The following is a 27,344-nucleotide window of genomic DNA, read 5'->3' as shown; positions in this document are numbered from 1 at the left end:
CTGGGGTTCTGGGACCACGCTGGCTGGGTCTGAATTCCGGCCTCTCCACTTATTAGCCAGGTAACCCTAGGCAAGTGACTGACAGCTGTGTCGCAGTGTCTTCATCTGCAAAATGAGATGAACAGGATCTTTGTACCTCCTAAGGCTGCCATGAGGACTAAACGAGCTAAGACAAAGTCCATTGAATAAGGTCTGACACATGCATGGTCCTGGATAAACCCTAGTCACCTGCAAGTTGTAGCCCATTCATTAAACCCCCCAGGGCAGAGGAAGGGACAGGTCTGGCGGGGCTGACTGGTCAAGGCTGGCTCTGGGTCAGGCAGGCGTGAGCCCTGGGCACCGCGTGTTCCCTCCCCCAGGTACTCCCTGTGCGGTGACAACACACCACCTGCCTGGGAGCTGTCTTCATTTCATCAGGGTGGCCTCAGGGTGGCCGTGCCACAGGACTGTCCCTGGACCCTGCTGAGGCAGCCCCTGGTGGCTGGGAGGGGCCTGGTAGGGGGAGGGGTGAAGGGGCCAGGCCAGGCCAGGCCAGGGCCAAGGAATTCGTGAGAGTATCACAGCTTTAAATTCCCAGCAGAAATCTGAAAATCTGATCTTGCACATCTAAGAATAGCCGTTGGTTTCGACTGTGAGAGGTGCCAAAGTAAAAGCTATAATTATTAGTAAGTAACAAGCAGAAATTAACCACCTACTGCAGAGGCATTTTTAGCTGCCATCCCAGTGTGGAAATTGAAAGATGGGCACCAAGAAGCTGTTTGGCTTGGGAGAGGCTCTGATTCAACTCTGAATTACTGTGACTGAATTTCCAGCGGTCAACAGTAAGGGTTGCGTTCTAAAGAAGTTGGATGGCCCTAGTGAGATGTGTTTTGAGGTGTAATCTCCCCTCGAATGCTCTGATTCAGTCTCCTGACTCCTGCTGCCCTGCAAAGCAGAGGAAATTACCTCTCTGACCTTCTTCATGCAATGATGAATATACAAACGGCACTGGAAGATACTTGGAACTTTCTGGAAAAGAGACCATAAAAATGGGTAGCTGCTTTCTAAATATCCTATGAAGCCCAGATACCATAAATAGAAGATTGATAACTGTATTTAAAAAAACTGCCAAGAAGACAGAAAACACAAACAAAATAAAAAAGACGGGAACTATTTCTAGCACATATCACAGACCCAAGGCAAATTTCTTTGACATATAATAAATGCTTACAAATCAAAAAGAAACACTCAGTATCTAAGAAGATCAATGGGCAGAAGCCATGAACAGACAACTGAAATACCATTTTCACCTTCAGATTGGCAAAGAGCCAGAAGTTGGATAATTTGTGGGGTGGGAAGGACGTGAGAAAATGGGCATTCACACACTGTTGACTGGAATGTAAATTGGCAAAATTCTGTGGAGGCAACCTGACAACATTGATCAAATTAAAGAGTATATACCCTTTGATCCATCAATTCCACTTTTAAGAGTTTATCTTACAGATACAGAGCAATACATGTAAGGATACTTATTGATGCATTACCCACATTGGAACAGCGAAATACTAGAAATAATCTAAGTGTTAAATCAAGAGAGTACTGGTTAAACTATGGTAAATTCATGCAATGGGTTCCTACTATGCAGCTGCTACAAAGTGTGAGTGGGCCTTACGTGCTGGTCAGCAGTGATCTCCGAGAGTGTGTAACGTCTCTGGAAGGTACACAGACTGCTGACAGTGGGTGCCTGTGGGTGAGGATGACGGAGGCTCAGGGTAGGAGGGAGCCTTTCTACTCTATGTCTTTTTTACCTTTTCAATTGTGTAACAAATTCATGTATTATTTATTCAAAAATATTTTTTAAAACATTGTCACGTAGGTCTAAATAAACCAACGCACAAAACATGTGCGAACCAGGCAGGTCGGTCACTGAGTGACCAGAGGAGTCCAGGTCAGGAGGAGGAAGGCCTGAGGGAAGAGGGAGCCCAGGGCTCAGGTCCATCACATAGGAAGGCGTGACGCTGTGTGATCAAGCATGCCTGGTCTACCTCGGTTGGTGCTCCCCTCTGGCCTTTGGCCAGACTCCTCAAAGAGCAGATGAGGTTCAGGTGTCCTATTCATGATCTCTTTGCCATTCAAGTGGGCATACAAGTGGCCCAGGGACCCTCTCATACAATAGAGTGGAAATCTGTGGTCGTCTCAGAGTGACCTGACCAGTGAGCCTAAAATCTGGACCCCCCAGGGGCTCCCACCACGTGTTCCCACTATGCCCACCTCACCAGAAAAAACAACCGAGAGAAGAGACCCACCAACACCACAGAAATACCAGGGCCTTGGGTATTAGGCTTTGGTCTAACTAGTTTCTTCTAGAGCTCGCAGAATTTACAGAATCTGGCAGTACTGCTAGAGCTGTTGATGGACGCAGATGTTAGCTGGTTTCCATAGGCTGTCAAAAAACACGGGTCACTTTTATTTTGCCTCTCAGAGCAGCAGAGCTCAAACTACATATGGTAAAACTTTACAGTTCAGTGAGGCTGTCTTTTTGAATTTCTTCTGAATTTACCTCTTCAAAGACTATGCAAATATGTGACAGGCTTCTAAATCTTGACTCAAAGTCATTGCTTTGAAAGAATCAATACGGCACAAATCCTATAAAGATTCTAATTTACTCCATCCATTCATATTACATATAATATTCACTATATGCATGCAAGCAGTACACGCATATTCTGCCCAGAGTTTACCAGGCAGGTATGACACTCGATTACCCTAAGTTCAATTCCATCAACTTGTAGAATGTTAAAAGCCATACCTGTTAACTAGCGGGAGAGCTTTATTCTGCCCTATTGGCTACAGCAATGAGACATGGATGTTACATGATTATATAAAAATTCGAGGATAGCTCCAATGTTCTAACAAGTGGCTACCAAATTTCCCCCCAAGAGTCATGGTAGGACTCACAAAGGGGAACAGAACAGAGGGTAACTGAGTGAGGGGCAGCAAGCCACTAGTGACTCTCACTCAGGGATTAACTTTTCCCAGAAGCAAGCAAGAGAAGCAGTGCCCGTGAGCTCAAGGGGGCGAGTTCCAGCCCAGAAGGAAGCCTTCGGCCCTTCTGGTGTTTTAGACGTTGGCCCTTCAGAAACTGGACTTCATGCCCAATTTGAGAGACAGCCGAGTCCCTACACTGGCTCTGCAGGTTCAGCCAGTCTCTCTGGTGGCCCGACACTAAAAGCATAGTCCTTTCTGTTCTCTGCAGTCACTCGTGAAGGCGACTGACTAGGACAGACAGGCCTGGCCTGGGGACAGGGCTTCTCCGCAGGAGAGCTGTGGAAGAAGGCGTCACTGCTGCGGCCCTGCCCTGGCTCGTGGAGGACCCGGGAGAGGCCCAATGTTGGCAAGCATCTGTGCAGGAAGAACAGTCAGCACCCTCATGAATCATCCTTCTTTTGTACTTTGGCTTAGAGGAATATCATTTGTTAATTTACGGTAGTTGTTATGGCTCAATTAAAGATGATGACATAGAAGAGGCTGGCTGAGCTTGGCTCTGGGACATGCCAAAGTCAGGTAACTCCAACCATGTTTTCACATATGAAGATCTGCCAATCGGTCCACACAAGGTTGAACATCATACAATTAGCCTTGGCAAAAAAGGAGTAAACAGATGGACAACGGTGGATAATAAGCCCTTTCCTCAGCCAAATTTGGGCTTTTACCACCCACCCTGAAAGGCAAGCCTGGAAGGCCCAGGTGGGGTCTTGCTGATCAAGTGATACGTGACGGGAGAGACGTTACCTTTGATGTAGAAATATAAATATGTAAGTAAATCAACAGCCATCACCGGCTCAGAGGCTGTACAGTGGGGTTCTCATTGCTAAAATGCCTGTGTGCTGGATTTATTTTTGGGATTTCCAGCTATACAGAAACAGCCGCGTGAAACTGGAGGGGCAATTGTACCTTCCTAGGTGAGTTTCCAGTTCAGCAGCTGCTGTACCCACCTCCCTCTCCGTGAATTACCAGGAGTGCCATCAGAGAGTGGGAACATTGGACACGCCGCCCGTCCTCTGGCTTTGATAAAGACACCTGTGTCATCTATACACCTGTCCCCTCTCCCGGGGACTCCAAGACTTCACTGCAGGGTGTGCCAGGCACTATGCTCATCAGCCCTAGGAGATAGGCACTATTAACCCGACTGCACAGATGGGGAAACTGAGGCTGAGAGGGATGCTATTAACTCAAGTTTATACAGCTGCTAAGTCGTAGAGCTGGGACTCCACTCCAAGTCTGCAGGACTCCCAGACTTCCGGGCTCGGGACACTGTGCTATGCTGTGTCCTGAGAAGAAAGTCTAGGGCGTAGCTCTCTGGCTCTGGCTACAATACAAACCCTGCACCCCACACAGCAAGCTCCCTGGGATCCAGGAAGTCTGATTCAGAGAATGTTCCCTGGATGCCTGCTCCGTGCCAGGCTCTGGATCGGGGTACTGAGGCAAGGGAGGAATGGGCAGGTACAGGGTAACTCACGGTTCCTGCACGGAAGTACAGTAGTCCACCCTTATCCACGTGTTCACGTGGTTTTAGTTACCTGAGGTGAACCGCAGTCCGAAAATGTTAAATGGAAAACTCCAGAAGGAAACCAGTCTTTAAAGAAAGCTTTAAATCACACACCGTACTGAGTAGCATGATGAAATCTCGCGAGTCCTGCTCTGTCCCTCTTGGGATGTGACTCCCCCCTTTGTCCAGCATATCCACGCTACATATATGTATATATACTACTCACCCGTTAATCACTTAGTAGTCATCTCAGTCATCAGACCGACTGTTGTGGTATCGCAGAGTTTATGAGCAGTAACCCGTACTTTACTTAATAATGACCCCAGAGTACAGGAGTCATGATGATGGCGATTTGATAGGCCAAAGAGAAGCCAGAAAGTGCTTCTATTCCATTAGTAGTTATTGTTGTTAACCTCTTACCAGGCCTAATTTATACATTAAACTTTATCATCGGCGTGTATATATAGGAAGAAACATAGCTATGTAGTATTTGGTACTATCTGCAGTTTCAGGCATCCACTGGGGATCTTGGAACATACCCCCTGTGGATGAGGGGCGCGGTTACTGTAGTACCATTTTGGTGTGTGACTACAGTTTTGGTGTCTCCTGATGAAGGGCTGTAGGCTAACGAGGCAAATGCCCACAGGACCCTGCAGCCTCTGGCTGTGGGTGGGGTGGGGTGGGAGGCCCCGTGGGGGCAGAGCGGTACCTGCATGGAGCCAGATCTGTGCCAGCGTCATCCAGGGGTGCAGTGGGCCCTGCTTGGGGGCGCTGCTCTGCAGAGATGAGGCCACTTCTGACAGGGCCTGCTCCACTCTTGAGGCTGCCACCGATGTGGCATGGACAGAGCCTGTGAGAGGTTTTTGAGAAGACGGCATCAGAAGTGAAAGGACAGACCCAACCAACCAACCACCCGCCGCCTCCCACACACAGACATGAGTTCAAGACATACACATACCCCTTTCCCCAGGATGTTTCTAAGTTTTATTGTCCATAAAGATACAATGATTACAGCTGGAACCTTAGTTTCTGCCCTCGGTTTAGCTAATCTCTTAGTCAACAACCAGAGCACATGCTATGCCCAGCGCCCCTTCCAGAAGCTCAGACTGTACCGTGTGAGTGTTGGGGGCAGGGAGGGGTATAGCTAGCACACAGCAATGACGCACCTGTTAAAACATGGCATAGATAAAGTCTACAAAGCGAACTTACAAAGCACCGCTCTAAGGGCCTAAATCTAGAAACAATGTGGGGTGGCGGAAGGAGTCATCCTGGCCTCCTGGGATTGTACTTGGAGTAGATGGGGGCCATTCTCAAGAGAAAACCAGCAACTTTTAGTTCATTCCCTGGCCTTCAGGAGGTAGGCAACACCCCTAGATTTGGAACCATATTCTAGAACAAGACTTAACTGGAGGGAAAGCACTTTTGCCCTGTGCATAAACAGAAGTCTATTCTTAAGGCTACCACGAGGCTAGTGGAGGGCGGGTGACAGCAAAGACGCCTGGGGCTGAGAAGCTGCACCTGCCTAACTCTTTCGGGAATCCTACTGTTCTGAAAGGTAAGGATGGGAGCAGACTGAGCACATTCACTGGTCAAAGAAATGTGGTGAAAAAACTTCCATTCAGAAATCAAACGAGTCGTGTTTGGAGACCACCTTCAAGCCAGGGCTTGTTCCCCACTCTTCCCAACATTCACTCTGGGAGGTACGGTTTCAGAACTGAGAGCAGGGGTCTCAGTTATTTCAAATTTAAAACTGTTGATATTTATATTCACTGGTAATATTCTTAATTTATAATTCATCATAAAGTTTAATACGGACATGAACATTGCAACATCATTAGTGGTGACTATCAACGTATCAGAAGGTTTAAAACAGTGATAAGATATAAAGACAGGTGCTGACCACTGAAATAAATCGAGTTGGTTATACTCTGTATAAGTCGAAGTTGTGAGCATAAAAGTGATTTCTGTGGGGCTTTGAAAAGCAGGATACTTTATTCATTTTAAGAGTATTTGCAGCACTAGACTGGCCATCCATGTTGTGTTTTGGGAACAAATGAGGTTGTGTTTTGACTGTTCCAACGTGAAGGAAACATGGATTCCTTGACACACACTCTAATCCCTCGGTGGGGGTTCGGTGCACATGAGTCATGGGAGGTGGAGGGAAGCCAGAATGGGATCCACCTTCTCTGGGTAATCCACAGGTCAGCTTGCCTGCGAGGACTAGTGATTTGCAGACATTGGTCCTGTCCAAAACGTCCATGGAGACATTTGGTCCACGCCAAAAGGTCCTTGACATTCGGTCACATTTGCTCCTATCTGAAAGCTCCATGGAGACATTTGGTCCTTGCCAAGAAGATCCTTGAAATCTGGAACCCAGGGATGTTTTAAGTGTGGATGTTTTGGAAAGGACCAAGTATCAAGTAACTTTTGGCGTGCATGAAATATCTTAGAGGACATTGTGGACAGGACCAAATGTCCTGCGAGGGGACCAGCAGGAGGCGTGTGCCCCTGAGAGAGGACCGCTGAGTCCTCCAGAGTGAATGCTGCCACACAAGAAGGAGGAACGTGAGGCCCAGCTAAAAGTCACTAATTGATGTCATTCTGCTGTAGGAGAACTGATAAAGTTTGGCAAAAATCAACTGTGCTTAGACAAAGTGTGTCTGACTACTTAAAAAAACAAAAAAAAGTCTTAACAGCAACATTGATTAAACTGCTGTCGATTTTGGGGGCCTTATTTTGTGTTTAACCTTTTTTATGGAAAAATCATATTTTAACTCGGGTAACAAGGACTTGACATACTTTCCCTGAGACTTTTAGTAGCAACTATCAGTTAAATCAATGAGGCTGTTGTTGCTATACCCTGACATTACCAAGCTGGCTTACTTTCTCCCTGTCTTGAACAGTGGTTCTCAACCTTGGCTTCACTTCAGAATCACTTGGGGATTTACAAAATTCATGAGGCCATAGCCACACCCCAGACCAACTGAATCACTAGCTCCAGGGGTGGGGTGGGGCATGTGTTTGTTAAGTCGCCCAACTGATGCCAAAATGGAGCTAAGACTGAGACCCACTGACCTGGACAGACAGGAAGCAGATGTTACTAACATTTGGTCAAACAAAGCCTGAAGGCGTGTTCTACACCTGTCAGCCCGCATGAGCTCTTCTGCCCTGTTGTAACTCAACAATCTGGGGAACCGTGTGTCTCAAGCCTCTTGGGCTCTGAATCCCTTTAGACTCGGAGAAGTTATTGAGAACACTAAAGAGATTTTGTTTACATGAGTTATATCTATTGATATTTACCATATTCGAAATCAAAACAGACATGTTTAAGATAAACAGTCACTATTTATTTACAAGTAACTACATACACTACACTACTGCTCTAGAAAAATTCTGCAAATTTTCTACCAGGTTCGTGGCTCCTGTGCTACACGGACTTGTGACTTTTGGAGGGGTTAATTTTGCTTTTTGGATTAACTGTTTTGTCTGGTCCACAAATGAACAAACCAGAACTTTTGCCAAAGTTCCTTCTCTTTGTGATATCTATATACAGCTAAATTAATTCTCCTCATAAAAATGTTTCACTGTGAATTCTGGCAAAGGATGACAATGATGAGTGATAGTAGTGGTGGCTGTCAGTTTTAGAGAACCTTCCACGTTTCAGGCACTGTGATAATGTATATATATATATTATCTCATTTAATCTTTAAACAACTCTTTGAGGCAGGTAACAATGCTATCTGCATTGTTTAGATGACAAAATTGAGATTTAATGAGGTTATGTAATTTACCCAAAGTCATATGGCCAGCAGGTGGCAAAACCAGGACTCAAACACTAGCCTGACTCCAAATCCAGCCTTTAAATGCAGCTCTGACACCACCTCCTCCAGGAAGGCTGCTGGGATTCTTCCGTTTCTTCTCCCTATCACCGCCTTGTAAAAAGCTAGGCCTTGGGCCCTTAGTGCTCCCATAACCCCCCATGGGTATGGTTATCACTGCACAGACCACGCCGTTTTATGTTAAAGTTAATATAACTATCTCTCCTGTTAGATTGTGTGCGGCTCTAGAAAACAGGAACCATGTCTTCCATTTAGGTATTTTCAGGGGCTAACAATGCCAGGTACGTGGTAAATACTTGTGGAATGAATGAATGAATGAATGAATGAATGAATACTGTCAATGGACATGTCACTGTACAAAATTTAGAAGAGAGTGGTCCCCTCTTTTGGATACTCTACTCTCCTTCTCTAATAATGGCTCAGAGGCCAGAATCTTCACTGTCTCAAAGGGCTTTTCACTGTGGCTGTCATCACATCCAACAACCTAGACTAAAAATGGCAGTGGCACCTAGTTAGATTAAACACTGCACCTCATTTAGTGACTTCCCCCATCTCGAATGTAACCACCTCATTTGAATATGGAACATAACTGAAGTTTATCAGAAATAATTTTTTCCTTCCTAGTCAACCCCTTTTTATAGATGTTTCATAAGGGCAGAGATCCTTTGTGGTCTTAAATAGGGGTGGATATGAGAGAATTCAGATATTTATTAAGCATAGCAGGGAACTAACAATACCGGTAAAATTATTTCATAGGTAATGCCTACTATTCCTGGCAATCACACAAGTGAAATTCTTCCATTGGATTAGAATTTGAAGAAAAAAAGGATAAACATCAGTATGAATCAGAATGAATGTATCTGATTAAAAAATATAACGAAAACAACTTGTATCTTACTGTGTCATAGGACTAAAATGGTTCATGTTAAAATAGCTACTGGATGTTGATCTATGTAGGTAAACAGCTAGAAATGCTAGTCTAGCTAACATAGTTTTAAAGCAACCCTTTTCTCACCAAAACAAATGTGTTCCTACAGCGTCCATGGGGTGGAGAGGATAATTACCCTAAGAAAAATGGACAAATCGAGGCTTGAGAAAGGAATTAGAGGGAAGAACATAAGATATATTTCTAATTTGAAATCCAAGGCTCTGGAGAAAGAAGCTTCTTAGTCATCAGGCTCGACAGGTAAGCGATGGCGAGTGTCCCCAGCTGCCCATCTCTTATTTATCACATTCATTCGAGAAGTGCTTATCACTGCTGTAACCCCGAGGGCTGAGCAGCTGCTGTGCTCCCAGCAAGTCCCTGTCACAGGACACAGTGGCTCTGAAAAGCCACTATGAAACGAGAGGAACTGAGAGCTAATGCAGGCAGTGAGAGCTCGCCCTAAAATCTGGCCCAGGTTCTGTGACCTAATTGCCCCAATGGTACAGGGGGTGGGGTGGGGGAGGGCAGAGGCCCTAGGGCTGAGGAGATGGGTACTTCCTCAAGCCGACTGCTTTTTCTTCCCTCACCCAGATGCCCAAGCGGAAATGTTATCTTGGACACCTGATATGAAGGCAAAATGACTCTTGAAGGACTGTTCTGATCCTACACCCAGGGTTTTCATCTGGGCTCCCCTTGGACCACCCTGTGGGGGGGAGGGGGGCGGGGAAGACAAGGCGAGGACCCAGGAGCTACGGTAAAGAGGCATTTGCTCACATGCCAAGAGGACCAGAAACCAAGACACCGACCCCAGGAAGCTGTGAGTCAAGCTCTGAACCCCTCCCAAACCACGGTTTTCTGACCCATGCTCCTATCATATGCCGCAGCCTGTTGAGAAACCCTGTCACAAGTAGGACACTGGGAACAGCCAGCTCAAATTGCCTTTGCAGCTGAAGCCTTTACAAAAATCCTTTTTCCAAAGCACACTATACCTGTGGTTCAGTTTCACATAGACCTTGAACGTGGCAATCACATGGAAAGCGTATTTCACCAAAGTTCACCAAAGGGATCGTAGAGCCAACAATTTTGTTAAGCCAAAGGCATAATCAAGTATGTGACTTGGTTATGTTTGATAACCCTGCATTTTCACAAGCAGGGTCACTGAAAGCATGGCGTATATTTATATTCCAGCTGTCCTCCGACTGGTGGCATTCAGTGGCTGTGGTCTGAAGGGAGTCCACCTTCTCTGTCCCCTCATATCTTTCACAGCATGTACAAGATAAACTGCATCTCCGATGAAACTCTGCCCACCTAGTGACTTGGCAAGCATTACAGTCCAGGAACAAGGGACAACTGTTACATAATGTGTGGAAAAAAATCCTCCATCAGAGACATCAGTACACGTATCTCACATATGTGCTCAGGATTCGGGGTGGCTCTTTGCTTCCCGGTCCCAGAATTAACTCAGGAGCTTCCTGAGCATGAATATAGGACAATGATGGAGCACGTGGCCCCACCCCAAGTCCCATCTCTCTGTCACCCACATTCTCTGCCTGATGCCGCCACCGCAGACACCTGCCCTCCCTGTGTTTTCTGAAAAGAAACAGCGGAGTCACCGCTGCGAATAAACCTCTGTATTTATTTTCCCTCGGTCCTGAAGTGATTCAATGTTATCTGTCAATAGAGTTTATTCAGCTTTCAGTTCTTAGAAGCTGTGCCCTCAAAAACCATTAAAATAAGAAGAAACAAAAAAAAAGCAGCAGTTCCACCTCTTAAAGGGCCTGAATACTAAATAGCAATCTAAATGACTAAGCATTCTGTCACAGAGCTGTGCTTACAATTTTTTCTTTTTTAGCAGGAAAAGAATTTGTTTCTCAAGATAGGGCTTGGAAGCAAATCAGTCCAATACTGCAGACTGCTGGCAGCGCAGTGACCCTCTCACACCTGCCACCTGTGTTAAGGACCAGTGTCCTCTGGGCTGAACGAGGTAGCAGCTGAGTAGCTAGTGATGATTGTCTCTCACTTTTTGAAGGGAGAGGAGAGATATGAGAGTCCACTGTCACTCCAACCCTCAAATTAGGCATATTTTCTCTGTTTTTTTTTTTTTTTTTTTTTTTTTTACCTAATATTAAACATTTTGGTCTGTCCCTACCCCCCATGGGTGTTAGGACAATTTCCATCTGCTGGTGGTCCTATCAAGTCCTGTGATCCTGAGGAAGCTGATTTTGGGTGGTGGGCTCCTCGAACTGCACTGTGAGATCTCCATTCCGCTTTTCTAATTCCAGGAGAGCTGCCACCTCCCCTCTTGGTAGTGTGTCGACCACGTGACAAGGGCCCGGGACTGTCGTGGCTTCACGGACAACTGCCTGGTCCTACCCAACTCCCACCGACCATGAGGCCTCCTGCTTGTGGGTTCCTCTGATAAATAACTGTGGTCACCACGCTAGTAGAGACTCCCTTTTCTTCACTGAGTGGAAAAGAGATTAAGACAGCTAAACACGTCAGGACAGCCAAACCCACGGTCCCCAGACGAGGTCACAATTTCCAAATGACTTTAACAGAGTATCAAGCACAGTTTAAACCTGACAGGATGTGTCTTCTCCTGAAAGGGGAAAGTTCTTTCCAGGGAAAGCTTTAGGGAAGGATCCCATAAAAGCAGGGAGAGGCTGGGATATGTGGTCACCAGTGGGCATGCGGGGACAGCCCAGCAGGCTGCTGGCCGGTGTTGGCAGGGCCAGGCGATCACACGGAAGCGTGGAGGGAAGCCGTTCACATGCATGCAGGAAGATGCCAGCTGTCAGCGAGCCGCGCCCTGGCTCTGGCCGGAGACAGTACCTTCTGGAGGACCACACTGGGCAGGTGCTCCCACCCCCACTGAAACCCTCCCCGGTGCACGTTCAAGAGTCTGTGTGTCTGGACTGAAGTGTCCCTCTGTCTGGGGAAGGCTGTGTTTGTCTCTGAATGTGTGGGAACAGCTTCCCCGGTTTGGGCGGAATTCTAATTACTGGACATAGACTCCTGAACTTCTATCTGAGGGCCAGTTATTATTGACCTGTCAATCTCCTAAAATCCCGTTCAATCTTATTTAAAGACACCACAGAACTAATTAAGGAGACTTTAATTTAATTAAAATAACAAGAAAAGGTTTACATTTGAATCATTAGGGCTGAATTTCTCAAATTGCCACCCCTCTGAGGCCGCGGGGTCATCAATAGAGGACTTATTCATCTATAGATGAAAAGAAACCTATTAAGCGGGAGCAGAGGGTGAAATCGACCACCTGACTAGTCACTTCCTGATCATGACATACATTTTTGAATGTTAGAAAATGCAAAGTCAATAACAAAATGCCGGCCATAATGGAAAGAGAAAAAAGGACTTCCTTGAATTTATTTCTCAACTTATTGCATTTGAGAGGTGTGTTTTTTCATTAGCCTGTTTACTCTCTTCTCCCTGTTGTGCATTCCTAAAGAAAGCAGCATTTTCACCAGAACCAGTGATATGAAAAACTGAGCCAAGAACCCGAGTCGGCCTTCGTGATTTTAGCACATTCTTGGAGAAGAGACTAAAATGTGAGCACACATTTTTCTCCAAAATGATGACTACTAGAGCACTCAAGAGTGGGGGGCGCCGAGGGTCCTCAAGTCTAAGCAGTGCTGGGCCTGTGGAGAGAGCCCTATGCGGCTGTGTTCCAGTGCGGCTCTTCCCACCGGCGGGTCACCTTCCCCTGGGAGCCCCAGCTGCCTGGGCTGCAGCTCGGGGAGTAGGGTACCGTACCCAACTTAGGCCTGAAATCGGGATCACCGAGCGGCAAACCATAAAGGCATGTGTGGACAGAAGAATCAGTAAACTTACGTCTTCACAGAAGAGGAAACTAAGGCCCAGGGAGATTAAGTGAGTTGCCTGGGTCCCTCTGCAGAACTGGCCCTTGAACCAGGTTTCCTGACCTTTGAGAGAGTTGGAGCTGCTTCTATGGAAAATAGAGAGTACAAGTACCTTGTATAAATATATCAAACCTCAGGAAAAAAATACGAAGCCTGACTGTAACTACCAAGGGCTGGCTGCTTGATGACTTGAATGTAACCTGACTTTCTGAAAATCAAATCTTTTTAAGGTATCTGCGGAGTCTGATATTGAAAGGACCCTGGCAATGAAACCTTTTTTTTACCCCCTGAAAAACCCTAACATGAGGGCAATACCACACATACCTCTTTTCTGTTATGGATTTTTTAAAGAAAAATAAAGTCACTGCTAGGCTGAGCTGGATTTCAGAGGGGAAATCAACTCCCTGGGGTATGTTTGCCAGAAGCAGTAACGACTCAGACCTCAAGCACATTGGCTCATCATACCCTTTAGCATTTCCCAAGATGCAGTCCCTGAAACAGTGATTCCACAGGGTAGAAAATGATGAAATCAGCTGGGGAACACTGGGTCAAAGTGAAGAGAGCCTTGAAGTTTTTAAACTGCTGGACTTCTCAGAGCCTTTAATGTGCTAATGTGAACTGTGAGTCTCTAGGAGGGAGATGCACTATTTGCCCAAGATATCTGACCAGGGAAACCAGTGGTCTAAGAAACATCCCTTGGAAATGTGATAAATCACTAATGCGTTAAAAGAATACTGCCGAAAACACTAGGCCTACACCCAGGGAATTGCTTCATCTCCTCTAAATCTTGGTAGATGTAGATAAAGTTTTATGATGTCTGTTTAGCTTATTTTAGGAAAATTGATGATCAGAATTGCTCTTCTATGGAGCAATAATGGTTGAACTGGAAAGGAATTTCAAGATTCAACTGATTGCCTCTACCCCAAATTTACAGGCAATCCACACTGGGGAGACGGGTGCCCACACTTCTCATCCACGGCGTTTTCCCTGCATTGCCTCCTTTTGTAGTCCTTCCCACACAAGTACTGCCTCCTCAGCATTTAAACCCAAGCTGCAGCGGAAGCGTTAGAATCCCAGGAGAGATGAGCCCCAGGTGGCAGGGTGGGCAGGCAGGTGGCAGCTCAACATTCCCAACAATCAACAACCAACAACCACAACAGACATTCCAGGGTGGAGGGAAGCGTGATTCTGGAGACCCTCAGAGAGGTTAACAGATAGATTGGTAAACTACTTACTAACTGAAAAAAGGGAGGGAAAACCATGAAAGTATACATCTGGAGAGTTGCCTTGGAACAACAAATCAAACCAAAAATTAAAACCAAGAAACAAAACATTTGAAAAATCAAAATTAAGGCTAAAAAAGCAAATAGAGTTCTAATAACCTTCCAACTGCAAGTCTGGCTGTCTGGAATCAGGTTTCAATTCAAATGGGACACATTTCCCCACTAGCAATGATTTTTTTTTTTTTTAAACCAAAGAACGGCCAACTGGGCATTCCCCTCTGTATTTTAAATGCTCACCCAACACATGAAAGCTGAACAATTCATGTAACGTGTTTTGTTTCCAGAGCGGGAAATTCCAAAGGGAAGCAGAAAGTAATCAAACAGTTTTCAGGTCTTTCCACATATTAACTCTATGATTCAACAGTTTGTAGGGCTGGGCTAGTTCTCATTTCTGTTAGGTCAAAGGATTGGAGAGAGAAATTCATAAAACTTTAGGTCTTAGCTATCTGTCCTAATGGAAAGAGTTGGGATTCAAATTCATAACAATTTTAATTAGGAAATTCTATATGTCTCAGCAACATATGGTATGTTTTCCCCCTTCTCTAACTAATGGGCACTTCAGTCTTAGTTAAACTACCTGGTTACTGGGTAGTTCCTCCCTCAGGACGGAAGATGAGCTGCACAAAATATAAACAAATGAACACTGCCTAGGACGCCGTACATTCAGCAAAAAGCCCAGTGGGTGCTCATCACCCTGACAGTTTACTAATTAATTTGACATAAGTGCCTCATTGGACGAGACAGGACTTTGATTTTAAAGGAACACAGGGTCTCTGGGATGCAATGCGATGAATACTGGCAGGGTGTGGAGGTTGGTGGATTTGTTGTGCCCACAAGAGTGGACGGGGCAGTGAGAACATATAAAGTTCTTCTAGAACAGTCAGAGCCCATTTTATGATTAAAAAAACTGGTCAAAAGTCAATGTAAAAAACAATTTTTCTGGAAGAACTGTAGCTGGCAATTGCCCCTCGGCATTGTTTTAAGGGAAAATGTCTATTTTAAGAAGTGGATTAAAAACCACATGAGCAGTTTATAAGCATTCTCTTCATCTTCCATTTCATAAAAACCAGGATTGCCCTTAAGGCCAAGGTCAGAACACGGAGTATGCAGACAAGCAAGGTCATCGCGTTTGTTCGTTTGGCTGATGTGTTTTAGGTGATAGCCTCATTCTGGCCCTGACTCTGTGTGTGTGTGTGTGTGTGTGTGTGTGTGTGTGTGTGTGTGTGTGTAACACAGCAGGTTAGCCATACGAAAGATGAACACTTTAGAGAAAGTAAGTAGTTCTTTCTGGCAATGAGCTTTTGTTCAGTATATAACCTTGCATTTGGAACAAAGATGAGCCCTTATAAATCATGAATATAGAGATTAAATTTTCTGGCAGTGCTGCTGGTAAAGTGAACATTATTAAATAAATGAGTGAAAGAAAACCAGGGTGGACTCTCCTGGTGAGATCCATATTTAGGTCCCATTTAAGGATTTCGTCAACCGCTGTTTCATTTTAATACAGGGATTTTGTTTTCACTGACGTGTTCCCCAACATCCTAAAATGGACTTTCAAATTTCTCTATTATTTAAAAGCAGGATTAGATTAAAATAATGCTCCGTTTTTCTGCATAGTTTCATGACACAAATCCCACATTTTCCTTCCTTGGAAATGGAAAACAATTTATAACATTGTTTTTCACAATGTGGTGCCTAATCCACTGGCACTAGAATGATAAGAGGACGTTTTATAAATGCAGATTCCTGGGCTCCACCTCGGGCCTACCAAACTCTGGGGTGGGGCCCAGAGGATCTGCAGTTTTCAAAGCTTTCTGTGTGGTTTTAATGCACACAGAGAACCACGTATTTCAAAAGCATATGGTCATTATCTTCAGAATACTAGCTTGATTACCATAGACTTGTCGAATTAATTTCTAAACTGGAAACCAGAAATATTTAGGAATACATTATCATTGGCCAATTGTTTTAATTTGCCCTTTTCAAAAACAGAATTTTGATGTATTTATATCAACTCTAGGAAAGCAAGAAGTACCCGAGGACTAGGAGCAGTATTCTAGAAAAGCTTCTATTTATTCTGCTCCAAACAGGTTTCCTTTCCTGTCCAAAGAGGAGGCTGGAACTTGGGCACCAATATCTCCTCCTGCCCCAAACACCTTTCGGATTTTCAAATTAGCAAGGATTTCCGCTCAGATGGACTTGATGCAGTTTCTTATCCAGCTTATCAGTTAGGAAGATTATCAGAAAATGAAACATCAGGCAAATGAAGCAGGTCTAACAAGAAAGGAAAAACCATAAACCATGTTTACACAGAGAGTGTTCCTGGCGGGGGCCTGGGTCACTGAATGACTGAGCTGCTGGGGGCCACACAAAGGTATCGGGTTTGGGATGAGAATGAAGATGAGAAGATACAAACAGGTGGAGAGGAGATTCGGTTCTTGAAAGAGAAGAAGAGGAGGAGGAATCTGACACTAAAAAAGTAAAAGAGAAAAAAAAAAAGGATAAAGGCAAAAAAAAAAACCTTTAGAAACATAAAGAAAAAAATAAACTAGGTTTTAATATACTCACATAAGCTGCAAAGAAAATGAGGTCATGTAATACACAATCATTCCTCTACTTGACAATAGAATACAAGTGTTTTTTGACAATAGAATACAAGTGTTATTTGAAGAAAACCACTTGGTTGTTTTTCCACTGGTTATTTAATTGTTCGGCCACAACACCATGGGATAAAAATAACTCAGATTTACCTGAGCCCAGATTCAGCAGGACGTTCCACTGAAAAGAACACATCTTTAATCTACAACATCCAGGACATTCTGAAGGAAACTATTTGCTTTGCAGTTGGAAAGGGTTAGAACTTGACTTTTCTTAGATTTGTTTTTTTAATGAGAAGCACTCACATGAAGCTTATTTGAAAACTAAGGATTTCCTAGGTGTAGATACTAAGGTGCAACAAGATATCACAGTCCCAGCACACTGAGAATAGCGTGCTAAGTTTTTTGAGCTGGTCTGTGGTTGGGTGCATTGGCTGGGCCCTTGAGAAGGAAGCCATGGCTGCCACCTTCGTGTCTTACACCTGGAGAGACACCCAGCGATGGGGAGACCACCTCTGAGACACCACCCAGACAAAATAGACCACATTTTCAAGTTCATGGAATTATTTTGCTTTGGATAGGTGACCAGTAATATCTACCAGTGATTAAAGGTAAATCTCCTTATTCCACATCCTGTTTCTAAGGCCAAAGGCAGAAAAACAGTTTTTCATCTTCTATTTAAGGAACTACCAGCTATTCCAGAGAAAGGACGATGATTCATGGCTTTGCAGTTACGACTGTCACTCTATCGGATTCCTCTTTTTTGATGGCTGGGACCATCAGATGACAGAGGTGGGGGCAGGAGAGCCAGAGGTGATATCAGAAGGGAAATTATGTTCTTCAAGGAGGGCTTTTTCAGGTTGCCACATTCATTTGATAAAAACAATGTCCACTCTATTAGCCACCGTGGACTGGCCAGTCCAAAGCTTCTGGACGTGGGTTCCCCTTATGTGAGTCTGCAGATCTGCATATGGACAATTTCAGAGGTAGGAAACCATATGCTAGTTAATTAACCACTTCCAAAATCAAGAAACTGAACCTGCACTTAATGATGACCCAGATGTGTAATAATGGTATCGTGCTTACATTTTGAAATAGTTCTTATCTGTGTGACACATATGCTGAAGCTGTGAACGTGAGATATGATATCTGGGATGTTCTTTAAAATACTTTACAAAACTACGTGTCGGCTAAGAGAGATGAATGAAAGAAAGAATGCTAATTGCTGAAGGCTGGCGGTAGGCACATGGGGATTCATATATATTTTGGTATATCTGAAATTTTCCACAATAGAAAATTAAAAAATAAATAGGAAATACATTTTAGTTCTGGAATATAAAAACAAGTGATCCAAGAGGGCCTGTGGCTTCACAACGGAGTCAGTGTACATAGTGGGCGATTCAGAACTGGCAGGTTCGTGGCCGGAGAAGTTTGCCATGGCTTTGGCCACGGTCCTTGCTGATGCCGACACTGTATGGCTTTGCTCGTGTCGCTTTGCTCGTGCCGTTAAATTAGGGAATTCAGAAAAGCAGTGAAGCGCTGGGTGTGGCATGGCCCAACGCTACTGATAAGCTGTCACCCGCCAGGGCTGGGTTCTCTCGGACCACAACTGACCTCAAACTCACTTATGTTTTGATTCGGAACCATTTGTTACCTTGGATAAGTTCCTTTTCTCTTTTTCTCTCTAACCCAGTTGCTTTCTTAAATGAGCAGTGCTGCAGTGGATATTCAAAATTAGCCAGCCTCCTTCTGCACCACATGCACTGACAACTGTGACAGAGAGCAGGAAAATGGCTGTGATCACGCTGGATGGGTAACTCTGGAATGTGAAATCTGAGTTCATAAAATACGTCATTGCTGGAGAGAAGAATGAGGACAGTCTCTACCCATGGATATGGGGGGATCCTCAGGATACGCTATGAAGTGAAAAATGCCGGGTGCTGAGCAGCATATGGACCATGCAATTTTTATGTAAGGGGACATGGGAAATAATATCTATGCTTATTTGCATGAAAAAAACCACTGGAAGGGTGAACAGAAAACCTAATAAAAATGGTTACCTTTTGGGAAAGACGAGATGGAGGGGCAGGGACAGATGCAAAACTTCTCTGTTGTACCTTCTGAGTTAGAGTTAACAAAACCTGTGGGTCGTTTGCAAACAGGCCGTCCCTACAGGTGTAAAGTAAGAATGCGCTGGCCTCCTGCACTGCCTACTGAGCCGAACTTACAGTACTGGGTTTTATTAATCAAGATGGAGGCATTTTTGTCCACTTTAAGGTGAGCTTCCCTAATTTTTAAGTCTCTGATTGAAATGATCATTTCAGAATGTTTTACTCTCATTTACAACCGGCCTGTAATCAATAAGGCCGGCTAACGGGGCCTCCATTTTTCTGATTCCCTGGGCTTCTGAGTAAGTAACTGTTGGTGTGTAACCCAACAGTGTGGGGCTCTGGGGCCAGGGCTGGTGAAAGGAGCCTCAGAGGGGTTCCCGTGGATAGTACAACCACAACAAGCACAACAAGAAAACGGTCGCTGGCCAGTGCCTGGCAAGCTGTGGTTTTCTCCTATGACTCCAGGGCGCCTCCACCAGCAATCCAGACTCCAACCCCGTGGGCTCCTGAAGTGAGTGAGAGAGCAGAGGGCCTCAACAGCACTAAGGACAAGGGGGCAGCGGCCCCGACTGTGCCACACAGACACACCTCACCTGGACACTATGGCATCGGAGGTGTCACCTAAGAAGGAGACTCCTGAGGGCCCCAGGGAACATGTCCCAAGGGGCAGAGGGGAGCATGGATAACAAGGGCCTCACTCCCTTTCTGCCACTATCTGTATTCACTGTGATGTGATTTCAAGTCTTGGGGAAATTAAGGTCCACGCCAGAGGAGGAAAAGGGGTCTGAATTTAGTATGACTGTCCTCACAGGACCCTGGGGAGGGGCTGCAGGAGGAAAACAGCCCTGGGCAGCCACAGCAGCTGAATCGGCATCACCTCCTCTTCTCTGGGGCATCAAGCCTCGCCTTGCAGGCGCTCGTCCTGACAGCCTGACCTTCCCTTTCCAGCCACAAGATGGTTAGCCGTGTCTCTAGCAGGACTGGACAGATCCACGAGCAGCACTTTGCTGTGCTATTGCAAGTCAGAGTCTCTGGCTAGCTTGCTTGCAGTCTAAGCCCACCAAGGACTGCTGATCAACCCCTCCAGGGGTCGGGCCATCGCAGGGGGAGATTTTCTCTATGGCTCAGTCAGTCCGCATTTTGAGCAGTGGCAGCCAGCTATGTGAAACTGCCCTAATTTGCGATTTGTGCTGCTCCCAACTAATGCCCAGTGCTCTTTTGACCTAGGAGGACCAGGGCCCTGGGATTACACTTCTTAAGCCAACTTTAAATTGGTGAAAGGGAGCCTGGCACAGAGATGCAGTCCACAGGCAGCTGCAAGGACGGGCCTGAGTATCACACCTGGCTCCCAGAGGCCTTCGCTCTCCCATCCCAGCAGAGGATTTTCCAGGAGATGGCTGTGTATGCCTCACGGCCACTCTCTAGCTTTCTTTGGAAGGGCTTGGTCAAGAGCTGGGACCTGGCATAAGGGCAGAAGAAGCTGGAGGCTCCTTTCATGACGCCAGCCCATAAAAGACCAGGCACACCCAGGTAGAGATTAAGCCTCACACAGGCCCCTAGGCAGCGGGAAAAGCAACAGAACCAGGTTCCAAACGCACTGAAACTACTTTTGAGGCTCAAGGCAGAATGAATTTCTTTACATTTTGTGGGTCTGTCGAGTCCTCCAAATTGCCACTGAATAGTCGGTATCACTATTAGAATTACATGTTTGGAGAGTTGGAAATTACAGAAGTATATTTATTCCTCTGCACTTAGGCAAATGTGGAAACACAAATGCCGAGGTGTAAACATTTGCTCTGAGGCAGGGAGTGCACAGGCCGCCATGTGGGACCTGTAGAACCAGAAGCTCGGAACCCACCTGCCTCCCTACAGGGTCTTTTGCTGGATGTATGTGTGTTCATATGTGCAACTAATTAGAAATCAAAACCTCGGTTTCAGTAAGGTCTGAAATCTAAAGCGAGAGGGAGAAACAGAAAAGCAGAGGGGAAGCTTGATGGAGATGGGAACAATCTAATTTTAGTTTGAATTTTAGGCTCCAAGAGCTAGGGCAAAAATAGATTTCAAAGAGTTCTGTTGGGCATGCAATATTACTTCCCCCCCTGTGAACAGATACTTGAGAAAGACACTGAAGAAAACGCATCTTAATTGAGAGTTTAACCAACCTGCATGAGAATTTTCCCAACCCCAGTCCCTGGCTGTCTTCACCCCACATCTCTTGGGGCCGTGCCCGCAGTTGATGCCACTCCATCCCCTCTGGCTATTTATTCTCACCTGTCTCAGGATCGCTGAAGTCTGGCAAAGTGATTGTATTAAGCTGTCGTCTGTCAGCAATGGTTCTATCTAAGAGGCTGCTCCCACGTCCGGAATCACTGCAAAACACAGCTACAAATGTCAGTCATTCGAAGGGTGGGCGGGGAGGAAACAGAATCAACCAATACAAACCCCTGAAATGTATTTTTGCTGTCCTTCAGCACCTTTCCATTGATTACAAGGCATCCTGCTTCCTGCTCAGCCTGGGCTGGGATTCCTTTCAGCATTCAATACCACAAACACGGCTTAAACCACATCCACAGACTCTTGCTAATTTTAGCCTCTCTTGAGTCATTATAAGATATAAAAATGAAAACTACAAGCCAGGCTGTCTATCCACTTTGCAGCGGAAAATGGCATTCTATGCTGCGAAGTCTGAGAACTCATGAAGCCCAAGCTCAAGTAGTTCTTACGAACCCGGGACACTCGACACCAGCGTTTGCAGTCCGGGCTGCACAGGAGAATCACCCAGAGCGTTTCTAGAAAACACTGATGGCCAGGTCCCACTCCAGCACACTGAAAGACCCACAGAATTTCTGGGGCAGTCAACATTTTTCAGAGCTCCCCAGATGGTTCTAATGTATAGCTGGATTTGAGAACCCCTGGCCCCTACTTTTCAAAGGGCGAGCACAGCTATGGCCTCATTTGTGTCTCAGAACAGGCCTTTCAGATAATTGCATGGCTGATACTCCTTCCTGTATAACAGGTGAGGAACAGGAGGTGTGAGGTCACAAAATGAGCTGGAGCTAGAGCCCCCATCCAGGGCTCCAGAGATGCAGAAGGTCGGGTGGAAAGAAGACAGCAGGCTTCTGACGCCAGACGGCAGGCAGGTGCCCCTCCCCACTTCCCGCTCCCGTGCCCAGCTTGCTCCCACACGCAGGGCCACATCAGGCCTCACTGGAATGAAACAGTTAAGGGACCTTAGCTCATACAGACCCTTGTTTCTTGTTTTGCTTTTAATTCTAAGAAGCAAAAACAATTGCAGTCTTCTTTTTTCCTCCATCATGATATTGCATCAGAGAGGCTCCAAAAAGAAGCATATCTGTCTCTTGAGCTTTGAGTCCTTCATGTTTTTCTTTGAACCTTTTTTTTTCAATCTGGGGGCTCTAAGAGTGACATTTTTTTTGAAAGAAGTTCAAATTCTACAATAAAGGGACACAATTTCCTTCCTCTAGGCAGCTGTTGCTAAAAGTGGTTACAAACAAGATTTGGTATGAAATATAATATGGTTTCCAGGCTGCAATTCCCACATTCAGTGATGTAGTTAGAGAAATCCGCAGGAAACAGAAGGAAACTTGCTTTAGTTACAGACTACTTGTCAGCCTATACTTATTACATCATTGGGTACATGTTTTTTTGAAACTGTTCTATTCATTATTTCCACAACTAGAAACAATACATATTTCTGAGCAGAAAGCAACATAAACGTCCATGCAAATTTTCATCAATCATATTACTGACTAAATATTTCTAGCATTGCTCTGTTCATGTACGTGTTTTTTAATATAAACATTACCAAAAATATTACAAAAAAAAAGATCTGAATATTGCAATGGCTTTCCACTTAGGAGTTTTCCAGAAGACATTATCTCAAAATAGACTGCTAATTTTCATCACCTTGGGGATTCCAGGACACAGCACCATGAGGTGTTGGCTTGCCTGGCTTTTTGGTGGACCAAATCTGAGGAAGTGGATGAGAAATGTCTGTTTCAGCCATGATCCTGCAGGCTTTCCATCTCACCAAGTTTCAGAGCACAGGGTTGGCTGCCATGTGTGATGCTGGGTCCTGGAACGTGTGGGTTCTTATCCTACATCAACCTCTAACAATTAGGTCCCTTTGGGCTAGGCCACTTTCCCTGTGCCTCAGTGACTTCCTTGTCAGATGAGGATAAGGATTATCTTCCTATATAGAACTGTGTAAACTGTGGTCACGAGGCTTCGGAGGAGTTCTAACGCCTAGGCACACGCCAGGTGTCATTATAAACACACATACCTACAAACGTGCACCTGAGGTTCCTCAGGCTGGTTCATTTTGCCAGACAACTTACTGCCAGCCTTCTGGTGTAATGGTAGGTATGGGGAAGCTGAGGTAAGGACCTCCTGCAACTCCAAAGTTAGAAACCCCAACTGAAACCAAAACTTTAACTTGTGGGGCGGCCAGATGGTTCAGTTGGTGAGAGCGCAAGCTCTCAACAACAAGGTTGCCGGTTCAATTCCCGCATGGGATGGTGGGCTTCGCCCCCTGGAACTAAAGATTGAAAACGGTGACTGGACTTGGAGCTGACCTGCGCCCTCCACAACTAGATTGAAGGACGACTTGGAGCTGATGGGCCCTGGAGAAAAACACTGTTCCCCAATAAAATTTATTTAAAAAAACAAACAACAAAAAAAGCCCTTAACTTGCGAACTTCACCAACTGGTAACAGCAGCATCTATTTCCCCTCAACCTGCTGAAACCATGTTCAGTTACATCCCTTAGTTTATCATCCATAGTTCCTTTTGAGAATAGTACATGTGGATAACTAACTATTCAGAATGGAGGTGCTTTTGTTTCCATTCTGAACGTCGTGTCTGATGGAGACTTTTGCTGGACACTTTAAACAGTTTTCAGTTCTTCATTTACAGGTTGCAGAATTTTAACCAATCAAGATCTGCCTTTACCATGACCCAAAGAATGTGGAAGAAGGGGCAAAGGGAGGCCTCGGCCAGCCTTTGAGTTTCCTTAACTCTCTCACTCTGGCCAATCTCTCTCACGAAAGCCTGCGGTTGCCTTCCTCTCTCCCTCTGGGACACTGACTGTTTGGGTCCCTCCTGTGGACCTGATGTCCCTCATCACAGCCCAGTTCTCTCCCCATCTCTCTGTCTGGCCATTAGGCTGCCAGGAGCAACCCCCAAGGACGACGGCAGGAAGAGAAGGAAAAACAATCCTGGTTAGGCATTCTAGTAGAGGGATTAGGGAGAGAAAACTGGAAGGAACCCCAAATCCATGGTACACAGGCTGAAGGTACCCACATATGTAGATGTATACAACCAGGTAATTTCTGTTCCCCATTAGGACCGAAAATTCAGAGTAAATTGTAGTGATGGTTAAAATTATAGTGGCAATTGGAAGTTTTTCTTGGAAATCCTCTATCGTCCATAGCCACACAGAGGTTAAAAACAAGAGGCGAGCTGGTGGTGGGCTAGGAGTCAGAACCCTGGAGTTCTTGTCACAGCTTTGCCTCTTCCCAGCTCCTGAAACAGCGCCTGGCACACAGTAAATACTGGATGTAAGAGAGGGGCCTTGGATAGGAAACGGGAGGGGAGCAGGTGGGAGAGGGAACGCCTGTTCTTCTCCAGGACTCTTATGGCTGGATTGTAAGAGTCAAGGCGAGTACCCAACATCCCTGAACCTCAACTTTCTCATCAGTAAAGTGGAGATGATACAACATGACATTTGCCTGTTTTATGGGGCTACTTTGAAGATAAAATGAGAGCCTACCTTGTAAAAGGAAAAGTTCCACCAAAACGGTTGTTCACTATTAGCGTGAAACGGGGTGTCCAACTTCCGGCTGGGCTCAGAGCAAAGCAATCGTCTTAAAAATAACCCCAACAACTTTAAATGGTATTCATTATTAAGTGACTAAAATAAGAATCGGGAAGAATACATTTTCTTCCAATCTCATGGCTACAGGACGGAGATGGCCCAAGAGGCAATGGGAGGTGTGGTTACCAATAATAACCGTGTTTCCCCGAAAATCAGACCTCGCCGGACAACCATCTCTAATGCGTCTTTTGGAGCAAACATTAATATAAGACCTGGTCTTATAGTAAAATAAGACTGGGTATAATATAATATAATATAATATAATATAATATAATATAATAAATACTGGGTCTTATGTTAATGTTTGCTCCAAAAGACGCATTAAAGCCGATTGTCTGGCTAGGTCTTATTTTCGGGGAAACAAGGAAATAAAAACAAAGCAAAAGAAGTTGGTTGTCACCTCAGAGAGGGAACATGCATGGTGGAGGGAGCTTAAATGTGAGACAGACCTGGGTTGGAATCATAGCTCTATGACTTACTTAGTTGGGAAAACTTGGGCAACTTATTTAGTCTTGTTCAGGTTCCATTTTATTCTCCATGAAGTGGAAAGGGCGGTAGCTACCCTGAAAGGCTAAGGCCGGGGTTGAAGATCACATACACACGGCCTAGTAGAGTCCCGGCAGAGAAGGGGACCACGATCCCTAGCTGGATGCTCTCAGGTTCAGTTCAGGGGCTGCTGGGACCTTCTGGCCAGACGTCACACTGCCTTAAGTGGCCAAGTCAAAATGCACCAGAACTGAGGGGGGCCTCGTACACCACTAAGAGAGAAAAGATAAGACATGAGACAGATTTCTATGCAAGTGAAATTCTAGTGCAAGCCAAACTGCAGACCTGGGGAAAGAAAAACGGGCTTCTGAAATGACAGATACCTTGCCAAATGTACGCTCGAGAGAACGCCACCCACCAGTTTGCTCACTGCAAGAGATGTGCTCTCAGACGACAGGTGGAACGCTCTTTGCAAGCTGTCTAAGGCTCAGTTCAGCGACCAGCTCATAGTGATTTTCCTTCAGGCAAAAATAAAGAGGAGGAACGAGCTGTAGAGAACATGAAGCTGGGCCTAGTCTCAGTTTGGCCCCATTACTGCCCTTGTCATCCTCTGTGCCTCCTAGTCGCTCAGCTCCGGAGGCTCGTGTCAGCCTCAGGATGGAGTTGGGAGGGGGTGGGGAGCCATGGGAAGCCTTGACAGGTTGAACAGAGGCGCCCACACAATTGATCAGGCTCGGGAAGTCAGTGTGGACCTTCTCCAGGGGGAAACCAGCCGCCTCCTGCCAAGATACTTTCTGCTCCTGTTTTTTCTTTTTTTAAGCGGGGATAACGCACTTGTTCATGAGATTCTACCCCTTTCTAGAAGCCAGTGTGACCTGATGGCAGCCTCAAGGCTGTTGGACCCAGAGCTGCCTTTATCTGGAGGACTGGGAAGTGTGCAGTCCGTCAACACACCCGCCCCACGGTGCTTTATTCTCTTGCCAGGATGTCTAAATTTGTACAATGGTAAGGGCTACAGGAGAAACAGTTACTCATATCCCAGATACAATAAAGTTAAACAAACAAACAAACAGGACGCTCCTTTAATAAGGGGCTGCTTCATTACCAGCCCCTCCCTCAAAGCTTTCTGAGTAGCAGGTAGAGGAGAAGCTGGAGGGAGTTTTGCCTGGGTCGTCCTCCTGCCACCCCTACCTGCCATCCAGACTCTGCGCCCGGAGCCAGATTCCTCCCTGCTCTGGCCCCTGAAAGATCCTTCAGGAAACGGAGGAAGTACGGACACAGCCCAGGCATTTGGTTAAGTATTTTTAAAAAGCTTTCAATTCTGCTATTTTTTTTCTCCTCACATTCAATATTCTTGGTTGCTAAGTGGGAGGAAATGTGGGGAGGTGGGAGAGGTGTGGAGAACTGAGGGAAAATTGGCAATGTGAAAGCTGATGGATTTATTTTCTCATTTCTAAAGGCAGTACAGTCAAAGGAATGTGCTCCAGCACAGAAGCAGCCAGCTTGGGGAGTTATCTCCTATTAGCAGGGCTTGTGGCGGAGTATCCCCCAAATCCTGCTGCGTCTCCTAGGCCAGCAGCAGTGAGGGGCTTTTTGGGAGGGTAAAGATGGGCATTTTCTATTTCTGCTTAAAGACTTAGGAAAGAAGAATTTAAAAAAAATTAAAATGACCTTTATTTTCAGAACATACCCACAGAAGAGGAGAGGCCAGTCTCACGACTATCTTTTCACCAAGAGGAAGATGGAGCATGGGGCAGAGTGACGTGCCACAGGCTGTAGGTATGAAGGGGACTCTCGT

General features: G+C 45.6%; 1 protein-coding gene across 7 annotated transcripts in view; it reads right to left on the bottom strand.

The window, feature by feature from the left end:
* TTC7B (tetratricopeptide repeat domain 7B) overlaps positions 1 to 27,344 on the bottom strand; it is a 240,122-nt gene that overhangs the window by 42,957 nt on the left and 169,821 nt on the right. For 3 of the 7 annotated variants that reach the window (XM_033108190.1, XM_033108191.1, XM_033108196.1), the window contains 4 exons: positions 21,436 to 21,533; positions 16,766 to 16,927; positions 14,409 to 14,459; positions 5,238 to 5,378 (listed from right to left, as the gene is read on the bottom strand). In XM_033108190.1, coding sequence (XP_032964081.1) covers positions 5,238 to 5,378; positions 14,409 to 14,459; positions 16,766 to 16,927; positions 21,436 to 21,533 — 452 coding nt within the window. The remainder of the gene's footprint in view (positions 1 to 5,237; positions 5,379 to 14,408; positions 14,460 to 16,765; positions 16,928 to 21,435; positions 21,534 to 27,344) is intronic. The other 4 variants (XM_033108192.1, XM_033108193.1, XM_033108194.1 and 1 more) reach the window with 2 other exon arrangements.

Source organism: Rhinolophus ferrumequinum, chromosome 6 (assembly GCF_004115265.2).
Source record: "Rhinolophus ferrumequinum isolate MPI-CBG mRhiFer1 chromosome 6, mRhiFer1_v1.p, whole genome shotgun sequence".
Lineage (NCBI taxonomy): Eukaryota > Metazoa > Chordata > Mammalia > Chiroptera > Rhinolophidae > Rhinolophus > Rhinolophus ferrumequinum.
The sequence above is the reverse complement of the archived record's forward strand: the minus strand, read 5'-3'. Positions and strand labels throughout refer to the sequence as shown.